Source organism: Equus asinus, chromosome 28 (genome assembly GCF_041296235.1).
Source record: "Equus asinus isolate D_3611 breed Donkey chromosome 28, EquAss-T2T_v2, whole genome shotgun sequence".
Classification (NCBI taxonomy): Eukaryota; Metazoa; Chordata; class Mammalia; order Perissodactyla; family Equidae; genus Equus; species Equus asinus.
Window position 1 is genome coordinate 46,847,501 of NC_091817.1, and position 22,944 is coordinate 46,870,444.

Genomic DNA, 22,944 nt, shown 5'->3' on the forward strand with positions numbered 1-22,944 from the left:
GATCATGGAAAAAGTCGTTAAAATGGTATCAGTGTGGGTGGGGTCTGGGTATCTGATGGTCCTATAACTTTGGATACAAATCAGATGGATCAGGTCAGGACATCCCTGCTTCCCAGAGGATGATGTAGATGGGTATTAGGGCAGGACGCCTTGGGCTTCTCCCTGGGGCTGGGGCAGCCTCGATCCTCATCAACAATGTGTGGACTTCTGCGTCTGGCTTCTTTCACTCTGCGTAATGCTTTTGGGATTCTCTGTCTTGTTGAGCGTATCAGTGGTTGATTCTTTCATGTTGCCGTGTGGTGTTCCATTCTGTGGATGTACCACAGTTCGTCTGTCTGGGGAGCAGGTCTCAATGTGTCTGCCCAAGCCTTAGTTGGCTGGTTTTTGGAGGATGAGTCATCATAACAAACTCAAGGATGTCCTGGGAACGCTTGTCTCTGAGCGACCCATGAGGTTCTCTCTGAAGCGGGCCGTGTAGCATCCTGGGAACCCTCATCCTGGGCCCAGAGGCCTATGGATCCTGGAAGAGAAAGACTGATTTTGAAACTAATAGGAGGAGACCCTTGAGGTTGAGAGGGAAAGCCCCAGGAGGGTGGGGTGAGGAGAGACCAGAGGGGCCTGACTCCCTGCTTGGCTCTCATGTTGCCCCTGGAGCTTTCTCACTGGCTCCCCCGGCCGCCTCCACCACCACTCGAATCTCCCTGGAATGTTCAAGTGGGGATAACGACCTTTTAGTAAACTTCCCTAAATATGAAAGAGAAGCAGAAGGAAATACTTTTGGAAAATACAAACAAACAAGAAGAAAAACTCGGCGTAGGATGAGTATCCAAAACATAAGTATTTGGCCTGCCACTCTAGAAGAAGTAGGAAAGAACATTCTTACACAAATTCTTTTTTTGTTTTTTTAAATCTCACACACACGTCCTCTTTCTCTCCGCCCACCCCTGCCCTCTCCCGGCCCTGGACCGTTTCAACTGCTCAGTTCCTTTGCCTGGCTTTCTTCCCTCCCAGAATCCTGCCTGTCTTGGGGCCAGATGGCTTCTGGCTGCCATTTTGGTTTTTTGGTCCCTGGGTTGCAGCCCTTTTGTGCTGTTCCAGATCAAGACAAAAGACCTTTTATTAGTTAAAGCTCATGCTTTTTCCTGGTTTGAATCTCTCAAACCACCTAGGGTCCACCCATTTCCAGTTGAGGCGCTGTCCTCCCCCGCTCTGCCCGTGGTGGGGGGCAGTGTGGCCACTGACGCAGCGGTGATCTAACCCTTTCTACCTCAGGTTATCAGGGCCCCCTCCCTGGAATTTTCTGTGACTCACGGAGGTGAGGGCCCTCCACCCTTTCCTCCCCGACACAGGGAAGTGGCCTTTGAAAAAGTCTATTGATTATAATCTCCATCATGTGCCCACGGTAGGAATTGGCCAACACCCAGAAGGGGAAGTACAGGCTTACAATCTCATACCCACCTCTCTCAGATATTTCTTCCCACTCGCCATGTTGTTTGTGTGTATCCTGTTGTATGGGTTTTTTAAAATTCTATATGCACTGTTTAAGGAGTGGGAGAATATCTTTACCACTGCTAGGGTGGGAAAAGTACATTTTTTTCTTAAAGAGTTTCCTTTCATCTGTATACTCAGATCTTGAAATTCAAAGAGAGGGCCAGCTGTTTGTCAAGAAGGTTTGTTTTCTGTTGATCATAGTCATCACACAGATGCTTCTTGTTTTCCAGAGTTCGTTGTTCGGCGTACTGCAAAGATGAGCCATCCTACTGGGCTCCCGTGTTTGGGTCCAACATCTATGCAGACGTGAGTATGCTGGCATTTTCAGTGACCACCTCTCAAAGCCCCTTAGGACCTCAGAAACCATGTTCCGAGGTCTGGATACCAGGAGCCTGAGATCCCATTCCGTGCCTCCAGCTAAATTGGGACCACTCGTTTCTGCCACCATTGCCCTGGTTTCCCCATTTGTAGGGATGTTAGTGCTTGCGCCTGTGTGTGCAGGTCTGCCTCCTCTTACACAGATGTCTTCGTAGTTTGGTGAATTGAATCCTGCCGCCCCGATGACATGCGTTTTTAATGTGTAAGCTTTCATGCATCACGTATTCATTTCCCCAGCTGTTTAAAAATCTTTCCAGGTCTCCTGATGCATTTCTAGATTCTGGCCCACTCTACTCGCTGCATTTCTTTTGGCTGTGTACACACTAACCTAGAAGCACACAGGATATAAATTACACAAATTTACTACTTGTTAAAAGCCACTCACGTGGCATTGGAGTCTGCTCTTCAGCATTTCCCTCCTACTTTAGCAAGGAAGCTTTAGCCCGATTCTCTTAAGTGAACCCTCCCAAACGTAGTCTGTCCCATCTAGTTACCCAGAATTTAAGGACATGGTGGCCCAGAAGAAGTGAATGTGGTCACAGCTCTGCCCCACAGCCCGCGCGGTCTTCTTGCCAAGCCTCACCTCTCTGGAGAAGGACCCAACTGGGATTTTCTAGGCCAGCGAATCTTCAAGATCTAAATTCCATGGTTAGCTCAGCTCCACTCATTTCTATTTTTCCTCAGCCTTTTCTTGTCTTCATTTTATAGCTCTCCCCATCCACCACCACCATCTTTCCCTCCATCTGCCTTCGTTTGTCCCCGATTCCTGGAAATGCGAGGTCACTGAGTTCTGTAAGGTCAAAGCAACCTTCTTGGCCCAACTTTTCTCCCCATCTTTTTTCTTTCCTCTTTAAGTGCGTCTTTTTTCATCTCAACAACTGTTGGACAAAATTGAATTCTAAAAGTTTAATGAAGGAATAAAATAATGTATGCAAGTCGTTATACTAAATGTCTGAACCAAAGTCTGCTCTTGAAAGACAGAGACTTTGATTTTAAAATGAGTTAAAAATAAAGGGATGGGCCAAGTGATTCCAGCCAAATATGAAGAAGCAAAGAAATAAAGCAGGAGTGGCAATATTGCTATCTGATAAAGTGAAATTTAAGGGTAAACGTACTGAATGGGACAGTGCAATTCATTATGCAATGCCACAAAAGGTATAATTTATGAAAATATGAAAATCGAATCTGTATGCACCAAACAACACAGCAGCTAAACCTATAAAGCAAAAAAAAAAAAAAAAAAAAGGTTAGAAATGCAAGGAAAACTAGATAAAAATTTAGTAATAATATAAAGCTTCCTTTTACTATGTTTTAGGTTGTTTAAAAACACCATCTCTAGATATTATTTTCCCCATCTTACAGAGAAGGAAAATGAGGCTCAGAATAGCCTTGCGCAAATCACACAGCTCGCACATGGCAAAGGTGACACACAGATGAGGCTGTGTCTTGCCTTAGGCTCTGTTCTTCTGCTCTGTTCTGCTTTGTTTAAATGCACCTTCACTCTTTATTACATTCATGTGGACAAGGATGTGGGTGGAAACCTATACTCAGTCTTTAACTGACTTGTTCACTGGAGTTTTGAGTTTTTGGAACCACAGTGCTCGTGACAGGGCTTGTTACACAATAATTGCTCAGTTAATGTTTGTTGAAGGAATACATACGTGAAGATACTGTAGTAGTCAGTGCTTAAACAGCTCTCTGGAAAATATAAGAAAGAAGGAAGGGAGAAAGAAAGAGCAAAAAAGAGGGCGAGAGTGGGAAGGAAGGAAGGAGGGAGGGGAGAAAGCCACCTCCATTTCAGAGGCTCTTTTCTGGCCGTGGTTTCTAGGTCATTCTGTATTCTGGGAAATGATGATGCCTTTGGAAAATGTCTGTTTAGCTAAGAGATTTGTTTTGAGAGCATCGTCTCGAGACCTTCGAAGGGCCTAACGGGGCCTGCAGCTCCTGCCTGCTCACGCAGAGGGCGTTGCTTGGCAGACCCCGCACTTTATGAGGAGCTGCAGGCAGGAAGAGCATCAGGGTGGAGCCCAGAGGGCACAGGCTGGGTCAGAAGCCGCAGGTTTAAGCCCCAGCCGTGACCTTTCCCGCTTGTGGGATGATGGGCAGGCCTTGCCTCCCCGGAACCTCAGCTCTCTCATCTGTCCTTCCTGACTCCCTGGGTGGGTGGATAAATTCTGACTTGTGCCTCCGAACCCCCAAGGGCTTGTTCCAACAGATTCCGGCCCCACCCCCAGTGTTTCTGGCTCAGACAGTCTGGGGTGGGGCCACAGAATCTGCATTTTTAACATGTTCCCGGGTGACACTGATGCTGCTGGTCTGGGGACCACGCTTTGAGGACCGCTGGCTTAGAGAGGACAGTCCCTTGAGAATTTTTGATAATAGTGATGGTGACAGCGATGACTATGATGGTGGTATTTGTCTTATTAACTAACATCTGTTTAGCACTGACTGTGTGCATGCCTGCCTTCGGCCCTTGATCTTATTTCATCTTCACGACAGCCCTTTTTGGCTATTGCTGTCCCGTGTACAATACTGTACATCTTGCTGGCTCAGGGGACAGTCCTGGCTCTGCTGTGTGCCAGCTGAGTGATTTGGGGCAAATCATTTAACCACCCTGAACCTCAATGTGCCATCTGTTAAGAGGGAATAATAATAATAATAATAATAATTAATAATAATAATAATAAATATTTGCCTTGTGGGGTTATTGGGATATTACTGTATCAAACCCTGTGAAACAGGACAGGGCCATCTTTGTAAATGATCAAAAAGGTTGCCTATGATGATCCCCACTTTATATTAAGAGAATAGAGGCTCTGGGGTTCAGATAGGCCATCCCAGGCCACACAGCCAACAAGTGCTGGAGGCAGGATTGGTTTCCAGCATCCCTGAGACCACATCTCTGCTAATAACACTTATTAAAAATTGTTCAGATATCTGTGTTGCTTCGGGCCCTGAGAAGAGAGAGCGGCGAGCTTGTATCTTTATGGAAGGGAGCTCAGCAAGAGGAGAGTTGTGGGTGGAAGGAGGGAGAAAAGGGAAAGCCGGTGTTTGCTGGACGTCAGCGGTTGCAGATGTGCGTGTTGATAACGGACGGGAACTGGGCCCACTGCCTGAGAAAGATCTGGCAGTGGGTGTGAGGTTTTCATTTTCATAAGCCATGGCTCGATGTTCTCAGGGAAAGCTTCTGTGCCACTGGTGGCCAGAAACGCCCCAGGGACGGGAGGCAGAGAGGGCACCGTCACAGGGCGCGAAGCTGAAGCGTGCTGTCTCTTGGTGGCATTTGGTCAAGAGGATGCGCCTCCCTATGTGGGGCCTGCAGGAGGCGCGTCCGGGACAAGCCCCTCTTCTGGGCTCCAGTGGAAACGGCCCGGGGGCCTCACTTCTGGTAACTCGGTCAGCAGAGCGAGCAGTGTCCAGAAAGACAGAAAAAAATGCCGGTTCCGCCTGCCAGGGAGAACAATGAGGGTGTTTGTGCTCGTTTACAAAGCTCAGCTTGGCTAACGGCAAATCTAGAGGGATTCTAGAATGATCGTCTCGTTTCAGAAGTCTCCCTCTTCTCTTTGAGATGGCTGCACACTTACTGCGTCTTAATCTTTAGGGGCACAGACCCCTTTGAGAACTGGAAAGTTGTGGATCCTTCCTCCAGGCAAAAAAAAAAAAAAAAAAAAAAAGGGCTTCCTTGGGCAGACAGCGTGACCGGCTGTGCTGGTTTGCCTGGGACCGAGGGGGTCCTGTGCTCGGGGCTGAAAGCAGGGGTGTTCATGCAGACCCCGTGGGCTCACAGAGTTCTGCTGGCCACTTCAGGGCCTCACGGACCCTGGGGAGCCCACTCTGGGCTGAGGAACCCTGCCCTCAGGCGTTTAATTTATTTATTGAAGAAGACAAGATGTGTTAGCGCGGGGTTAAGAAAACTGGCCTTTAGCTGCTCCAGGTGAATCCGTCTTGGAAAGCAAGAAACCCAGTTCTCCAGGCTCTGGTGGGAATGTGTGTATTGGCTCCAAGACTTTCCACCTGGTTGCCAGCAGTATTAACTTCCCAGGGAACAGACAGGGTGGGGCCTTCTGCTGTGAAGGAGTTTTTCTTCTTGTACATAACCAGCGCCGTCTCTGGAATGACCTGGTTTCTGAAGGACGAGGCCGGAGCTGACCGTCTGGAGGGCGGACCCCTCGAGGAGGAGATGCTGCAGTCTCTGATCGGGCTGCGGGGTCTGAGCCGTAACAGGTGCCGCTCCAGTGGGTGTTTCAAATCGGTGTCATCAGAGAGCCCACTTCAGCCCATCCACTCAGGTCTGGTGTTAGAACTTGCTAGAAGAGTTGCTCGTGCCATTCAAAGGACAGCTCAGGGCACTTCTTCCAGACACGGATGGGCCAGGAACAGTCGTAAGGACAGGAAAACAAAGGGACTCAGAGGGCTGTGCCAGGGGCAGAGGCTGGGCTGAGCGTTCTCGAGGATGCCCCGAGTACTTCTCAAAAGCATCCTCCCCTGGGCTTGGGGTAATTCTCCCCTCTCTCTCTCCTCCTCTGTCTGCCTCTCATCGTCGTAAAATACGCATAACATAAAATTTCCCTCTTAACCATTTTTTAAGTGAGCAGTTTGGTGGTGTTGAGTATATTCTCATCATTGTGCAACAGATCTCCAGTTTGTCATCTTGCAAATCTGAAACTCTGCACCCGTTGAACAGCACCCCTCTGTTCCTCCCCCAGCCCCTGGTGGCCGCTCCTCTGCTTTCTGTTTCTCTGAATTTGACTTCTTTTGATACGTCTTATAAGTGGAGTCATACGCAGTCTGTCTTCTTCACTCTCTTGCTCTTTTCGCGAAGGAGGTGCCGGCTCTGTTAACCAGCGGTTGGGACCTTGCTCACGCTATAGGTCATCGTTGTGACCCGGGTGCTGTGCAGAGGGGTGGCACGGACAGACAGCAAAGCCCAGACCCGCCCTCCTGCTGGGTCACCTGTTGCCTTGGTGGTGTTGAAGTTTTCAAACTCGGGACACGGTCAGCAGTGGCCTCTGCCCTCCACTCCATGCACCACACGAGGATGGCTAACCTGACCTGTCTGCCTGTCCCCCCTTGACACACAGTGTCCACAGGGTAAGCCCCCCGGGAAGGACACAGATGTGGACACAAATCACTAGGTCGTGAATAAAGGCGGGGTGGAGGCAGCCTTCCTGCCCTGTAGACGTCGGGTCTGATTTTTTCTCTTCAAGTTGGCAGGTTTCTGAGCCAGACTGAGCATCTGACTCCGTGAGCCCTGGTCGAGCACAGTGCCAGCTGCCACTGGGGTGATTCTCCTGGTGACTCTGTTTTCTGTATAATTAGAAGTCATCAAACATAAGGAGCTTAATTAATAGGACGTTTTTGTTCGAAGACCGTGGTTCAAAGCTCTATGGGGTCCCTCCCACCGCTGTAAGAAATGACCACAAACCTGGGAGCTAAAACAACGCGGATTTATTCCCTTACAGTTCTGGGGGGCAGAGTCCAACACAGGGCTCACCAGGCCGACGTCAAGGTGTCAGCAGGGCTTCATTCCTTCTGGAGATTTTAGAGGAAAATCCGTTTTCTTGCCTTTTTCGATTTCTAGAGGCCGCCTACATCCCTTGGCCTGTGGCCCCTTCCCCCCTCTGCAAGGCCAGCAATGGCCAGTGGACGCTTTCTCGTGCTGCCTCACTCTGACTCTGACCCTCCTGTCTCCTTCGAAGGACCCTGTGATTCCCCTGGGCCCACCTGGACAGTCCAGGGATCTCCCCATCTCAATTTGTTCTTAACTGAGTCACATGTGTCCTTTTGCCACGTCAGGTCGCATGTTCACAGGCTCTGGGCATGAGGATGTGGACGCATTTGGGGGCCATTATTCTGCTGACCAGAGAAGGATGGACTTTGCACTCAGCCAGACCTCAGTTGCAATTTCTACTGAACCATTAACTGTCCACGTGGCCTCGGCAAGAGCATTGAATCCTCCTGAGCTCATGTTTTCTGGTCCGTAAGATGGGAAGTCACCCATCTCATTGGAACATTAAATGAGATAATAAGTGGAAGGGCCCGCAGCCCCGGGCCTGGTGTGTGATCAGCTCAGAGTCAGTGTGAACGCTGCTTCCTGTGGAGGAGGCCGTTCACCCCTCGAGGGGATTAGGTCCGCCCACGTGTGCAGCCCCGGCTGCCCCTGAGAGTCACCTGGCCAGTGTTGAAGATGCTGAATCTCGAGCTTCGCCCCAGAGCAACTGAATCCAGCGGGGGTCGGAGAGGTCAGGGGAGCTGGATGTTGTCACTGAGCGAGGAGGCCGCGTGGGGCTCTGAGCCGCAGTGAAGGTTGAGACCCACTGCCGAGGCCGGTGTGGGATGTTGGCGCAGGCCGGGTGAAGGGATCACAAAGCTGCAGGAGGGCCTTACTTGCTGGTCCTTAACCTGGAATGTGCGTCAGCATCGCCTGGCCCTCGTCTGGGAGATTCTGCGTCAGCAGGTCAGGTCAGGCCCAGCAGCCTGCGTCTTCCGGGAGCACCAGCTGTCCCACCTCTGAATGAGTTTCCCCACCTTTGAGAATTGTTGCTGAATTACCCTCAGACAGTCCCTCCTGAGGACTGTTTTTCTATTGGATAAGTTAAGGCCCTAATGAAAGTCGAACTCCAGGGTTTTATTCCCCAGGAATGGGACTACTCTATGACTTCAGAAAACGGTACATCCTGCTCCTCCTTAAAAACCAGCAGCTCCCTGGCACCAGGAGCAAACCCAAACTCCCCTGTGGCCCTCACAGCCCCACGTGATTGGCCCCTGGTCACCTCTCCTGCCTCTCCCGCCACACTCATCCTGACTCACCATATTCCAGCCACCTGGCTCTCTTTCTGTCCCTTGGACTTGACGAGTTCTCTCCTACCCCAGGGCCTTTGCACAAGCTGCTGCCTCTGCCTGGCGTGCTCTGCTCAGTGATATTCCCGTGGCTGTGGCCGGTTCCTTTTTGTCATTCAGATCTAAGCTTGAGTGTCCACCAAGAGCAGTCTTCCCTGATGGACTGTTCTGGAAGAGCCCCTCCACCCAGTCACTTTATCTCATGATCTGGGTTTATTTTCTTCTTAGCTGGAGTTGCTAGTTTGTGTGTTTGTTAACCTGTCTGTCTTGCTCAACTCCGTGAAAGCAGGGTCTTTATTTTGTTCCCTGCTGAAGTCCCCCGCATCTTCTCCAGTGCCTGGTACATAGCAGGTGCTCAGAAAACATTTGCTCAACAAATGAATAAATGAATGAATGATGCCTGTCACTCTGGAATGGCCACTGAGGACTCAAGGTGGTCGTGGGCATTGCCTAGGGGTCGACATGGTCAACGCCCCCCAAACCAGGGGGCCAAGGAATGGCTGACCCCCCAGTAGGGCTTCCCTCAGGGGCCCGACCTCCTTGACCCTGACCACAGCTCTTTTTTCACTTTCAGACTTCGAGCATCTGTAAGGCAGCCGTGCACGCGGGGGTCATCAGGAACGAGAGCGGGGGCTACGTGGACGTGATGCCCGTGGACAAGAAGAAGATCTACGTGGGCTCGCTCAGGAACGGAGTCCAGTCTGAAAGGTAGGGCGTTCTTCCCCGACTCGTGGCGCCCGAGGCCTGCAGCGGTGGCCCCTGGGGGGGGCCTGGGGGGAAGGCCAAAGAAGGAGCCCTTTAAGATAAAACCTGGGCCCACTTGCGTGCTCTCTCTCCGGAACACCCAGGACAAGCCCGTTCCCTTCTCTTCCTTTCTTTTTTCAAAAGAAGCACTTTTTTTCTTTCTCTTACCAATGCCTGTTCTCGTAGAAAATTTAGTAACATCAGATAAGCCCGAAGAGAAATAGTCATCCATGACCTGTCCCCCGGGGGAGTTCCTGCTAGAGTTTGGGTGTGTGTCCCTCTGGTCCTTTTTCCATGTGCGTATTTTCCCCCCACAAAACAGTGAGATCAAGTTGTGGTTACATGACGGTTATACGCGGCTATATAATAACGTAAGTTCATATCGTCACATAAATAAGAGCAGAGAGCGTGGGGTCCAGCGGGTCTAGGTCCCGACCAGCTCTGGGGCCTTACCGAAGCCCCCAGATTTCCTTGAGCCTCGGTCTTCTCACCTGTGATGTCGGGGTGACAGTGGTGTCTGCTTCCTGGGGGCGATGGGAGGATTAACTGAGGTGCCACCTGGCTCTGCTTCTGAGGACACCCGTCCTGGTGGATTCAGGGTCACCCTCATGACCTCGTTTTCACTGAGTCACCTCTTTAAAGGCCCAGTCTCCAGCTCCAGCCACGGTCTGAGGCCCTGAGGGTTGGGACTTCACCATCTGAATTGGCACAAGGGACACCATTCAGCCCGTGACGGGCGAGAGCTGAGGGTTTCTATTTGAGGGCCCTCTTTGGAGAAGGGGCATAGAATTGAGCGCACCAAAGGTGCTGGGCCCCATGAGGCACAGGCGTCCGTGTTCCCGCGGAGCCTTGCGCCCACCCCACCCTTCCATCCTCCTCGGACGGCGCTGTGCGAGGAGACGCTGCCGAATCCGGTGGCGCCCGAGTCACACGCATCTCTTCCCGGGGGCCCCTGCCCAGCGACTGCCTCGGCCCCGAACAGCTAGAGTTAACAGTTCTGCATTTTCTCCTTCAAAGTTTGCAAGCTTTGTTTGGGAAAAGCTTAATGAAGGGAAATTCCATTGATTTAATGGGAGGGAAACGAAGCAGCTGATTAGGTGGAATTTCCTGGATGGGCTGGAAAGAAATCCCAGGACACCCACCTCTGGGGCTCTTTTTCCCCCTGTGAGAGGAGCCGGTCCTCATGAGAAGCGGGGGCCAGCAGGGTGGGCCGGCCCCTTGTTCTCTCGGCCTGGCTGCCCACGAGGGCCGATTGTGCGGCCCCCACAGGTGGGTGTCTGGGGAGAACAGAGGACCGAGAGCGGGTCCCCAAAGTGGCTTCTTTCCCACTGTCAATCCCCCCACCCCCACCGGAGGAAGCCGGTGGTTCTTTCTCTCTTCCCGGGGACCCACCCGAATTGCCGCTGTCATCATAAGTGTCTTCGAGGCAGCTCTCCCAGGCCCCACAGTGGCTGGGCCCTCTGCACCGTCAGAAGGACCTCAGTGAGTGATTTTAGACCCCAGAGTGGAGCCTCTGCCACCCTCCTTCTCAGACTCTTCCCCCCTCGTCCTGGAGTCTGTGACGATGCTTGAGCCAGTTACTCAACCTTTCTGTGCCTCAGCTTCCTCACTGATAAAGGGAAAAATGATAGCACCCACCCCCTGGGGTGGTGGGAAGACGGAGGGTCTCAAAGTGGGCTCTCCAGACCAGCAGCATCCGAACCAGCGGAGCTTGCTAGAAACGCAGATCCCAGAGTTTCTGAATCAGAAACTCCGGGGGTGGGCTGGCGGTCTGTGTGGGAACGCGCCCTCCAGGGGCCTGGCGCAGGCTGGAGGACGGCAGCCGCAGCTGGAAGGTTGACGCGAAGGTTGCCGTGTCCCTGGCACATGGTTGGAGCCACACCTGATTCTGATCGTTTGTGATTAAGGGTCATTCCTTCACTACACATTCACTGTGGGCCAGGCCCAGCCGGGATCCACAGACACCGAGATGCTGGAGTCCCCCTGCTCACATGGAGGGAAGCGGCCAGGCCAGGAGGGCACATGGCTCCCGTGGCATTTGGGACCCTGCTCCACTGGGTGTCCATGGGCGGGCAGTGTCCCCTGCCTCGGTCCGTCCTCTGTCAAATGGTCACCATGAGGATTAATTGAGATAGTCTGTGCTAAGCACTTAGGGTGGGTCAGAGCAAGCGTCCGATAAATCCGGGGACCCTCGTTGCTATGACACAACTTCGAAGATCTGTTGCAACCCCCAGAATGCGGTGGCTCCGCCACTGTCGCTGAGGGAGGGCAGAGGGCAGAGCATTTCAAGCAGGGCCCCGTCCTACTGTCTGGAGGCACCTCCTTGGTGACGGGGGCTCCAGCAAAGACCTCTGAGGCCTTGGGCATGGCCATGCCCCATCCTCCTCTTGTTTCGATGGGACCTCAGCAGCCCTCGGCACAGAGACCAGGGCTGAGAAATTTCCCTGGAGCCTGTTCCCATTAGGGACTGTGGGAACCAAGAGGGTGGCTCTGTCCCCAACGTCTGCTGGGACCCCAGAGCGGTTACAGTGGGTCCCAAGAGATGTGGATACTGGACGCACTGGGATCCATTCACAGCAAACTGTGTTCTAAATATAGGGCATCCTCAGTTAATCACACGAACACACAAAACCCTCCTGGACGGAGTTCTCAGCACGCCGGCCAGGAGTGGCTCAGCTTTAGTTTAGCAATAGTGTTTTTCTAGAAGAGGATTTCCTGAAAGTTTTGAAAGAGGACCGTGCAGAATGGGGACAATGCAAGAGGACAGGCGCCTTCTCTCTCACACACGTGCCCATGAGGCACAGCAGAGGAGGGGAGAGAGGCCCGGGAGCGCTTTGACTGCTGGGATTGGGGTCTATCCGAATATTCTCAGGAAGAAGCTGGACATGTAGATGAAAATCAGAGCAGGAGTTTTCCTTAGGCCAGGAGCAGTTTCAAAGACATTGCACAGAGAGATTGGGAAATAGACAAACAGTGACAGATAACATTCTGGGCCTCTTGGTTTTGACAAACAAACCTGTAGAGAGAGGGAGGTAGTGTATATATGATGGACTTTCATCCGATTGGGGATTCACTCCACTAGCGTTTATGGGGCAGCTCCTGGGTGCCCAGCACTGTCCTAGGGGCTGGGGCCACAGCAGGGACAGAAGAGACAAAACTCCCCATCCTCAGGGGCTTCTGTCTACTGTGGCATGTCCAGCAGATGTGGACTCTGAGCCACATATGGGATTATAAAGTTTCTTTGTCTTTTTTTTTTTTTTTTTGCTGGGGAAGAGTCACCCTGAGTTAACATCTGTTGCCAATCTTCCTCTCTTTTTTCCTCCCCGAAGCCCCAGTGCATAGTTGTATGTTCTTGTTGTAAGCTTTCTAGTTCTTCTATGTGGGATGCCACCACAGCATGGCTACAGACAGACGGGTGGTGTGGTTCTGCACCCAGGAACCGAACCTGGGCCCAAAGTGGAGGGCACTGAACTTTATCCACTAGGCCATCAGAGCTGGCTCCTACAGTTTCTAATAGCCACAGTAAAAAGAAACAGAAAGGAAATTTAGAATATATTTTATTTAATCCAATGTATCAAAAAATTATCATTTCAATATGTATCAATAGAAAAAATACTGATAAATTTGCATTTTTTAAAAATAAGATCTTGGAGATCTAGCGTGTGTCTTGCCCGTAGAGCACATCTCAGTGTGGGCGAGCCACGTTTCAGTTGTTCAAGGTCCGGGTCGGGCTGGACCAAGGCTGGAGTGTTAGGTTCCCTCTGCTGTGCAGACAGTGGGTTTCCCTTCCTCTCCCCATTTCCTGGTGTTCTACGGTCTGTACACACATTAGCTCCTCTAATCCCCCCAGCAGTCCCATGAGGCAGGGACTACATTTATCCCCATTTTATCAGTAAGGAAAGGGAGGCACAGAGAGGTCAAGCAACTTGCCTGAGGTCACCTAGCCAGCAAGTGGCAGAGCCAGGACTTGAACCCGGTTGCCTGTCCCAGCATCCATGCTCTTAACCAACACATGTGACTCCTCACCACAGACAAGTCACTGAGCTTGGGGCACAGGCCCCTCCCAGAAGGGGCCAGGGCGAGCCTGACTGTGCTATAAGGTACACTTATTTCGAAGTTAAAAAATATTTACTAGAAAAGAAATACACACTTACTATTTAATAATAAGTCTATGGAGTAGAAAATGAGTCCCCGCAGGCACCCTGTTAACCTCTGATTGTTCATTTATAGCTTTCCCAGGCCTGTTTCCCCTGTGCACATGCAACACGCATGAAAATCAAAATGGAGGTCGCACTATACACACTGTTCCAAAGCTTTTTTCCCTAAAAGGCGTTTCATATTCCAGGAACTGAGACGAGGCGGTTTGACAGTTCCCTGGGGTTTGGGCTTTTACGTGGATAAGTCGTTCCTCGCGTGTGTGTCCCCACCGTGTGCCGGGCCCGTCCTGGTTTTCCTGACGGGAGAATGAGGTTGGAGCCTCACTGGAATGACGGCTTTCATGGCCCATGGCCCACCGCTCGCCATGCAGCGCTGACCCAGACGCCGAGCCTGGAGGAGCTCGGCCACGCTCACAGGGTCCCTAAGCAGTGGGTACTTCATGGACCCTGCCTTACGGGTGTGGAAACTGAGGCTCAGAGAAATGGGCTCACCAGCCCCAGGCCTACACACAAGATCTGAGACTATGTCTGGCTCTTGAGTTTTCCTGAAAGATCAGTAGAGGCTGAGACTCTGGGAGAAAAGAGAATCCTTAAAAAAAAAAAAAATATATATACACACATGTATATATACACGTAAGTACATATTTGTGCGGATAAATGATAGTTCTTAGTAATAAAATGCATTTAAAAACTGGGACGCCGGGGGCGCAGCGGTTAAGTTCACATGTTCCGCTTCGGCGGCCCAGGGTTCACCAGTTTGGATCCCGGGTGCAGACATGGCACCACTTGGCATGCCATGCTGTGGTAGGTGTCCCACATATAAAGTAGAGGAAGACGGGCTCAGATGTTAGCTCAGGGCCACTCTTCCTCAGCAAAAAGAGGAGGATTGGCAGCAGTTAGCTCAGGGCTAAGCGATCAAGTGCCCCTCTTCTGCTCTCCTCTCACACTGGGTTCCATGACTCCATGGACGATTCCTCGGTCCTCCCGGACACACACTCTGCTCCAGAGCAGCCAGCTTCCTGCCTCTTTAACCCAGTCTGTGTCGTGTGGCGCACACGGTGATCGGTCCATCCCTGAGGGATTTTGACTGGTGAGGACGAGCCCTGTGCTTGCGGCCCCTTGTGCACCTGTGCCCTCCCGCCTCCCGGGGGGCTGCCGGCATCTGAGCCCGGCACTGTGATCTGGGTTGGCCGATGTCGTCCTCAGGGATGGTGTGGCCACGGCCCCTCTGTCCAGGACAGTGGTCACCAAAGGGTCTCAGAGCCTGGACAGACCTGGGTCCACATCCCGGCTGCACCTGGAACAGGTGTTCGATTTGGGGCAAATTGCGTCACCTCTCCAAGCCTTGCTTCCCTTTCTGCAAGCGGGAAGAACCTCCGAGATCTCGTAGGGTGGCTGCGAGGAAGGGCCGGAGTAAGATGGCGTAAGGATCGGGGCAGCCTCTGTCGTGTGGGACGCGGGTGCCGGGCGGAGCTGCGAGCATGGAGAGGCGAGTGGCCATCAGAAGGCGGGGAATCACCAACCAGGGCTGAGTGGGGACACCACCCGAGGCTGCAGACACTGGGCCTTCCCAGAGGGCCCTTGTCACAGCTCAGCTCAAACAGATCAGCTGGAGGGAACTGCCCGGAAGGTTCCAGGCCAATCCCCCAGTTAACAAGGGAAGTTTTGTGGTGGTTTTCTTTTACTTTCTTTTTCTCTTTCTCTTTCTTTCTTTCTCCTTCTTTCTTCCTTCTATTTTTTTTTAATTCTTTCATTTATTTATTTATTGAGGTCATATTGGTTTATACCGTTGAGTAATTTCAGGTGTCCATTATTATATGTCTCTGTGTAGACTGCGTCGTGCTCACCCCCAATGGTCTAGGTTTTATCTGTCACCATACATGCGGGCCCCTTTACCCCTTTCGCCCACCCCCAGCACCCTCCCCTTTGGTAACCACTCTGTTCTCTTTTTCTGTGTGTTTGTTTATCTTCCACATGTGAGTGACATCATACGGTATTTACCTTTCTCTGTCTGGCTTATTTCCGTTAACATAATACCCTCAAGGTCCAGCCATGTTGTTGAAAATGACAAGATTTCATCTTTTTATGGCTGAATAGTATTCCACTGTATATATACCACATCTTCTTTCTTCCTCCCTTGATGGGCACTTGGGTTGTTTCCACATATTGGCTATTGTGAATAATGCTGCGATGAACATAGGGGTGCAGGTATCTTTTCGAATTAGTGTTTTCTTGTTCTTTGGGTAGGTACCCAGTAGTGGGATAGCTGGGTCCTATGGTATTTCTATTTTTAGTTTTTTGAGACATCTCCATACTGTTTTCCATAGTGGCTGCACCAGTTTGCACTCCCCCCAGCTCTGTATGAGGGTCCCCTTCTCTCCACACCCTCTCCCACACTTGTTATTTCTTATCTTGTTAATTATAGCCATTCTGACGGGCAGGAGGTGATATCTCATTGTGGTTTTGATTTGCATTTCCCTAATAATTAGTGATGTTGAGCATCTTTTCATGCGCCTGTTGGCCATCTGGTATCTTCTTTGGAGAAATGTCTGTTTAGATCCTCTGCCCATTTGTTTAATTGGGTTGTTTTGTTGTTGAGTTGTATGAGTTCTTTATATATTTTAGGTATTAACCCCTTTTTGGATATACGATTTGCAAATATCTTCTCCTTTCCTTTTTCCTCCCTCCCTCCCTTCCCCTCTCTCTCTCTCTCTTTCATTCCACTGTGCGGATGGACCATCATTTCTTTACCAGGTTGATGGGCATCCGGCTGCTTCCTGTTTGTCTTTCACTGTCGTAAGCAACTCTGCAAAGAACGTCCTTGCACAAGCCCTCACTTCCTGACAACTTCTTTAGGTAACTTCCTTTGAGTACAACAGCCACAGCCGCCCGATCGGTCTCCTTCTGTAAGGCACGGTCCTGTTTAAGCCCTGCCCCCTGGGGCTTTCCCTTGTGATAAGAATAAAACCCCCTCCGCTTACCACACAGGGCCACACATGACGCCACCCCTGCCGCTTCTCCACACTCCAGCTCATTGCTCCTCCTCATTACAATGCTCCACCTCACCAGCCTTCTCTCTGCTCCTCGACCACACCGAGTTCGTTCTCACCCCAGGGCCTTTGCACCTCCTGTTTTCCACCCCTGGACCCTCCCTGCTCCTGCATATTCCTGTGGCTGGGTCCCCTTGTCATTCAGATCTACACACAGACGCCACCTCCCCGAGGAAGCGTTCTCCTACTGTCGAGTCTATAATCGCCTCCTCCTCAGCGATCTGATCTGATCTCATCCCCCCGTGTTGTTTTCCCCAGGACCCGCTACCCTCTGAAATTACTTCTCACCCATATTTAGCTGTTTATCTCCCATCCCCAGCCTGTAAGCTCCATGAAGGCAAGAACCCCTTCAGTTTTGTTAACCCCTGTCCCTGACACCCAGCCCCGTCACCAGCACATAGTAGGTCCTCAGTAAACACTGGTTGAGTGACGGAGAAATCGCTGCGTTCAGCAATTGGTTCCGAACTGGTTGAGGGATTTTTCATACCCTTTATGAAAATTGTTCAATCTCCTCTGTGAAAATTGTTCAATACCTTTTATGAAAATTGCCCAGAAATGCTGCACCAATTTGCACTCCCTTCATACATGTATGGGAGTTACAGACTAATCCAGAAAGAGAATCAGAGGCAAGATTTAGACAAGGAGGTTATTTTATAATTTGTCACGTCACCTGTTTTTCATCAAACATGCACGACCGTCACCTTACCCAGCGGAGCTGCAGTTTACTAAGCGTTCGCGGTGTGGACAAATAGGGACTCGCCGAAGGCACTTTGAGCTACCCAAACCTGCAGGATTTTTTTGCCTGTGGTGGTGGGTGGGACCGACATCTGGGGTCGTCACATCGACGCCCAGCGTCATCAGCACACGGTTTGCTGTGTTATGAAATACACACCCAGTTCCATGGGGCCTGCTCGTGCCTGCTGGGTGGATGGGTTGTCTGATGGGGATGCTGTCTAGGTCTGGGAAAGACATCCAGGAACCTTGGGGTACCTGTCTGGACGACAGCCTGACGGCCCCCTTGTCCCTGGGCTTTTGGGGCCCTGGGAATGGGAGACCCCACTGCCCCTCCATAGACTGTCCCGTAGTGAGTCAGAGACCCAAACCCTGGTGATTTTCCCCAGCGCGGCTTGCCCACCACGTGGAGTGGCCGAGGGCATTGTGGCTCTGGGTGGTTCTTCCAGACTATTCATTCGGGCAGGGAATCCAAGAAAATCTTGCAGCCCTGAGGAGGGCCCTGGAACTGGGCTTTCCAGAAACCAGCCGGGCAGCTGGGTAACCCCAGCCCCTGCGGGCCCCAGCCCATCTCCCCAGCGTGGTCTGGTGAGGAGCCGCCAGCACAGAGGCCGCCGCGGCCGAGCCTTCGCTGTGTCTGGGCTCTTGGCTTCTCCTCACAGCGCCATCCCGCCAAGGACTCCCATTGGATACACGTTTCACAAGTTCAACCCCAGGGGAGCCAAAAGCACAAAGCCACCTGGGGGAGAGGGGGACAGGCCAGGGACCCCAAGCAGCCTCTCCCCGAGGATTGAGGACCTTGCCGAGCAGTCTGCGAGGGCGAGGCCATCTGTCTAGTCTGGCGTTTTCCAGTTGGGGTTCCTCTTGTCTGAAGGGGGCTGCTCTGAAGGGAACTGTGCTCCTCAACCGTGCGGGGCTGTTGATCTTCTGCTCAAACTCATCCAGAGTGAACAAAATACAAATTAAAACTCTATCTGGATGCCATTCTCTTGGCTGAGAACAGAAAACTAGATACCGTGCCATGCTGGCCAGCACGTGGGTTAAACAGGCTGCCTCGCGCATTGATGGGGGGGTGGTCAATGGGTATGACCTTATGGGGGGCAGTTTGGCAAGCTGCCCAAGTTCCAAAGGCATGTTCCTTTGATCCAGCAATTCCCCCCCAGGAGCTTGTCCACAGGTGCTCTCGTCCGTATGAATACAGTCTCCTGGACACGGTTGTTCTCTGCAACATTGTTTGCAAAAGCAAAAGATTAGAAACAACTAAATATCCATTCAGAGGGACCCAGTTAACTGTATCATAATACTTAATCATGATGGAATACTATGCAGGTGAAGAAAATGAATGAGGAATCTTTACGTAGAGGAAGATGCTACACCAGCTGTAAGTCAGACAGTAACAAGTGTTGGCAAGGATGTGGAGACACTAGAAGTCCCTTCTGCACTGCTGGGGGCGTGAAAACTGATGCTGCTGCTTTGGAAAACATTTCGGGAGTTTTTTAAAAAGCTGAGCATACAGTTAACATACAACCCAGCAATTCTGCTCCTGGGTGTAGACCCAAAAGAATTGAAAACGTGTCCATGCAAAAACCTGTGCACAAATGTTCATAGCAGCGTTATTGATAATAGCCCGGAAGTGGAAAGAATCTGAACGTCCATCAACTGAGGAATAAATAAAATAAAATGTGGTCTGTCCATAGAGTGGAACATCATTTGGCAATAAAAAGGAACGAAGTGCTGACACAGGCTACGACATGCATGACCCTCAAAACCTTATGCTAAGCGATGGAGGCCGACCACAAAATGCCGTATATCGTATGATTCCGTTTACATGAAATGTCCAGAACGGGCAATCTGTAGAGACGGAAGTTGCCAGGGCCTGGGGTGCGGGGGCAGGGGGGGAAGAATTGATCATAGATGGGCACCAAAGATCTTTTTGGAGTGTTTTTAACAATCTAAAACTGGATCGTGGAGATGATTGCACAACCCTATAAAATTACTAAAAAATCATTGAATTGTACCCTTAACAAGGGTGAATTTCATGGCGTGTGACACCTCAGTAAAGCGGGTTTTTAAAAAAGCCTTCAGTTAGCTGAAGGCTTGAGCTCCTCTTGAGAGAGTAGTTTTTGCTGGATGTGTGGCCTCAGGTAAGTGACTCAGTTTCTCTTTGCCTTTGTTTCCTTCCCTGCGAGATAAAGATACAAGCTACACGACCTCAGGAAGAAAGTAAAAAGGCTGACAGAGTGTTTTGCACAAAATCTGAGCCCCGCCGGCGTGCCCCGTCTTAATAACAGCGGCCCCCGCCTGCTTGTTATAATGCCATCCTATTAATCCGTCGACCAGCTGGCCCCTATTTGGGTTGACAGCAAAAACCCAGGTGGCAGCAAAAACCAGGCACGGGTCTTGAAGGGAGAGTTCAATTCAGACACACTGGGGCCGTGACTCCCGGAGTTCAGAGAAAATAACTTAACAACCGTGACCTTGATTCAGACCCAGGCCCGTCTGCAGAGAGAACGCAATTTGCCAGCTGTTGCTGGCTGGGCCGGCTTGGTTTCCAGCGGCGGCGGGAAGTGTCCCTTGGCCACGGTTCTTCCACTGCTGGGGGCGGGGGGGGACGTGGAGGGCACCCAGCTCTCCCTTCCCAGCTCCAGTCCCTGTCGAAGGCTCTCGGGATCTCTCAGTAACATCCCCTCTCCCTTCCTTTTCAGCCTGAGGACCCCTCGAGACGGCAAGGCCTTCCGGATCTTCGCTGTCAGGCCGTGAAGCCCCAGCGCCGGGGAGAGGGGGCGCCTTCAGAAGGGCTTCGGGGGTTTGCTTTTTATTTTTACGTTGTCATTTGGGGGGTGGGCTGGGGATCTGGAGAATCAGGAAGCTTCCTTGAGTGGCGTTCGGTGCCCCATCCTTCGTGCCTTGTCTCATCTCTGCACCGTGGAGAAACAGCATCCTCGGGGTCCTGACCACACAGCTGGTGGCCGGTCCCGCTGACGCCTGGGGGTCCCCACCTGGGGGCCCTCTCTGCATAGACAGTCATCCGAGACGTTCCTTCCTGTATGTTCTTTTGTGGGTCTCCAAGCCCGCAAAGAGCACAGCGGGTTTGGGGCTCATGCGATAAGGCCCGCAGGGGCGTGGGGAGAGGCACGGCGAGCGCACGTGGGCTGAGTTTCAGGAATGGAGTAGAAGGTAGTTATTTAAAAAATTAAAAAACACCGTCCCTACCAATGGAGAAAAATGGGTTTAATGTTTGCTGGTCAGACAAACGGGTGGGATCAAGGGGCTGGGGGAAGGGAGATGCTGCTCTGCCCTGGCGCCTGTCCTCGCCAGCATCCTGCCGTGCGCAGGCTGGGTCTACATACAGCAGTGCTGGTTTATTTAGAGTTCAGCAGTAACTCCAGAGGTTTATCTTGTCTTTGTCCTTCTCTTCGTCCACGTGGCCTGTCTGTTTGCTGCCGTGACCTTTGGTCTCAGTGAGGACTAATGAACCAGGCTCCTTTCTTTACCCCCTACCCATTGTGGCTCCCGCCCCAGCCCAGACAAGTTTACGTGTCATATTTCACACCCGGGTCTTTGCTTTGCAAGCAGTTCTGTCTGAAGCCCACTTTTTAAATTTAATTCCTGGTCTGTGAGGGTTCCATTGAGATGTCTAAAAAACAGCCAAAGAAGGGCTATTTTGTTGCTGCTTTTAGAAAAATGACAAGTAAATGTGCAGATTCCCCGTCTGTCGGATGACCTATTTTTTAGCAGTGGGAGGAAAGGAATCCAGAGCACATTCCTCGCCGAGGTTAGCAGCTCTGGGAGGAGGAACCGTTTGTGGTTATGAAACCGTCCTGCGGCGTAATGACAACAAGAGATGGGAACACTCTAGAAGGATTTCTCTTCCTGTTTTTGTGGAACGACTCTTGCCAAATGTTCCCGAGGCTCTGAGGACTGCGGTGCCCTCTGGCTTCCATCCCTTTGTAAGAGTTCTTCATAAGCCCAGACCAAAACCCACAGTGAAATAAAATCCCCTTTTGTAAATAGTATGTCTTTGCAGAAGGTGGCATTCCACCCTCCGCCATTACGCTGGCCAGTATATCGCTTTTGTGAATGTCGGTTTCAGGTTGATTTCAAGCACCATCAAAATGTTTCAAAGGCAAAGGAACTAGCAGAAAGTGAAAAAAAAAAAAAAACAAACCCAAAAAACCAAGCTAGTCTGGGCAAGGAACTCTCTACCTGGGAACTCGGGGCGTGGGTTGTTGAGTGCATCTCTAATAAATGCAGAAACTGAAGGGGAATCGCTGCCCCTCCCTGCAGGGAGTCTGTCAAAGCGATGAAACGTTTTGCTTGACGGAGCTGAAATGAGCAGGACTGTTTTTCCTGGTGCATTGTGGGCTCGTAGTAATTCACAGGTTCTGAGTATTCAACCCCAAATACCAGAGCAAGGGAATTTGGTCAGCCTGTCAGATATTGTGTCCAGGTGCAGCCCAAGATGTGAGTACTCAGAAACTTCTGGATTCGAGGTGTTGTGCTGCTAGATTTGGTCCATCGGACTTGTGCTTTGTCACCAGCCTCTCGTGGCTGTGGCTATGTCGAGACTGCAAGTTTGGGGTTTTGGAATCAGTGACAGTCCTGGAGGTTGCAGCGGGTTTGTCCTTGAACCGTCCCTACCTGAGGTCTCAGAATCTGAAACTTCCAGGGTGAGTCGACCCCATCATTTAAAAATAAAGTTCCCAGCTTCCTGATTGCCTCTTACCGGCCCGGCTAATGGGATTAAAGGTCCACCAGACCCAGACCTTCCTGTCTTTTTTTGTCCTCACTAACATTTTGAAACTGGAACCATTTTTCTTCTGAAAATGGAAACAAAACTACCAAATAGAAGCCCTTGTAATGAGGGACGGCCTCTGATTTGGTGTGTTTAGGGCCCATCGCGCCATTGACACTTAACCCATAAAAAGATGACAAATCAGGCCAACAGTGTTTCTGGGTCTCCCGCCCCTAGAATGAAAATTTTCGGTTTCCTTCCGATTTTTGCCCCACCGTGTTCTGATTTTCCGTGTTGTCTGTAGGCTCACTCAGCCCGCAGCTTACGTGTGTGCTTTTTTCTATGAAAAATGATGTGTTTTGCTACTTCCTATGTACAAAAGTTTCTTGTAAAGTTTGTGTGTGTGCTTTGCATGAACAGGGACCACGTTGCCATTGTTTCAATAAAACCGGTTTGATTTCTAAGACATTTTCTATGACGTCTCTTTTATGAACAAATCTGAGCAGTCTGTGAAATATAACGTTTAAAACCTCCCCGCGGACCCATAGCTAACTTTGTTTACGCCACGTCTGCCGGGAAGGTCGCACGTGGCATCTACGGACGCTGATCGTTGCTGCGTCCCTGGAGCCTGGCGCAGACCTCCACCGATGAGCAGGAGGAGATGCGTGGAGTCTGCGCGTCCTGTGTGGGGCGGGGCTTTGTCAAAACGCAGATGCGGATCCAGCAGGTCTGGGCTGGGGCCTGGCAGGCTCCATCGCTCAGGAGCTCCCGCGATGCTGATGCTGCTGCCCCAGATCGCATGCTGAGGGCTGAGTGG

At 51.2% G+C, this 22,944-nt stretch overlaps 1 protein-coding gene across 1 annotated transcript in view; it reads left to right on the forward strand.

The window, feature by feature from the left end:
• CRISPLD2 (cysteine rich secretory protein LCCL domain containing 2) overlaps positions 1–22,595 on the forward strand; it is a 65,531-nt gene extending 42,936 nt beyond the window's left edge. The window contains exons 13-15 of the mRNA XM_044761110.2: positions 1,722–1,797; positions 9,284–9,417; positions 20,098–22,595. Coding sequence (XP_044617045.1) covers positions 1,722–1,797; positions 9,284–9,417; positions 20,098–20,152 — 265 coding nt within the window. The 3' untranslated portion in view covers positions 20,153–22,595. The remainder of the gene's footprint in view (positions 1–1,721; positions 1,798–9,283; positions 9,418–20,097) is intronic.
• The last annotated feature ends 349 nt before the right edge of the window (positions 22,596–22,944 follow it).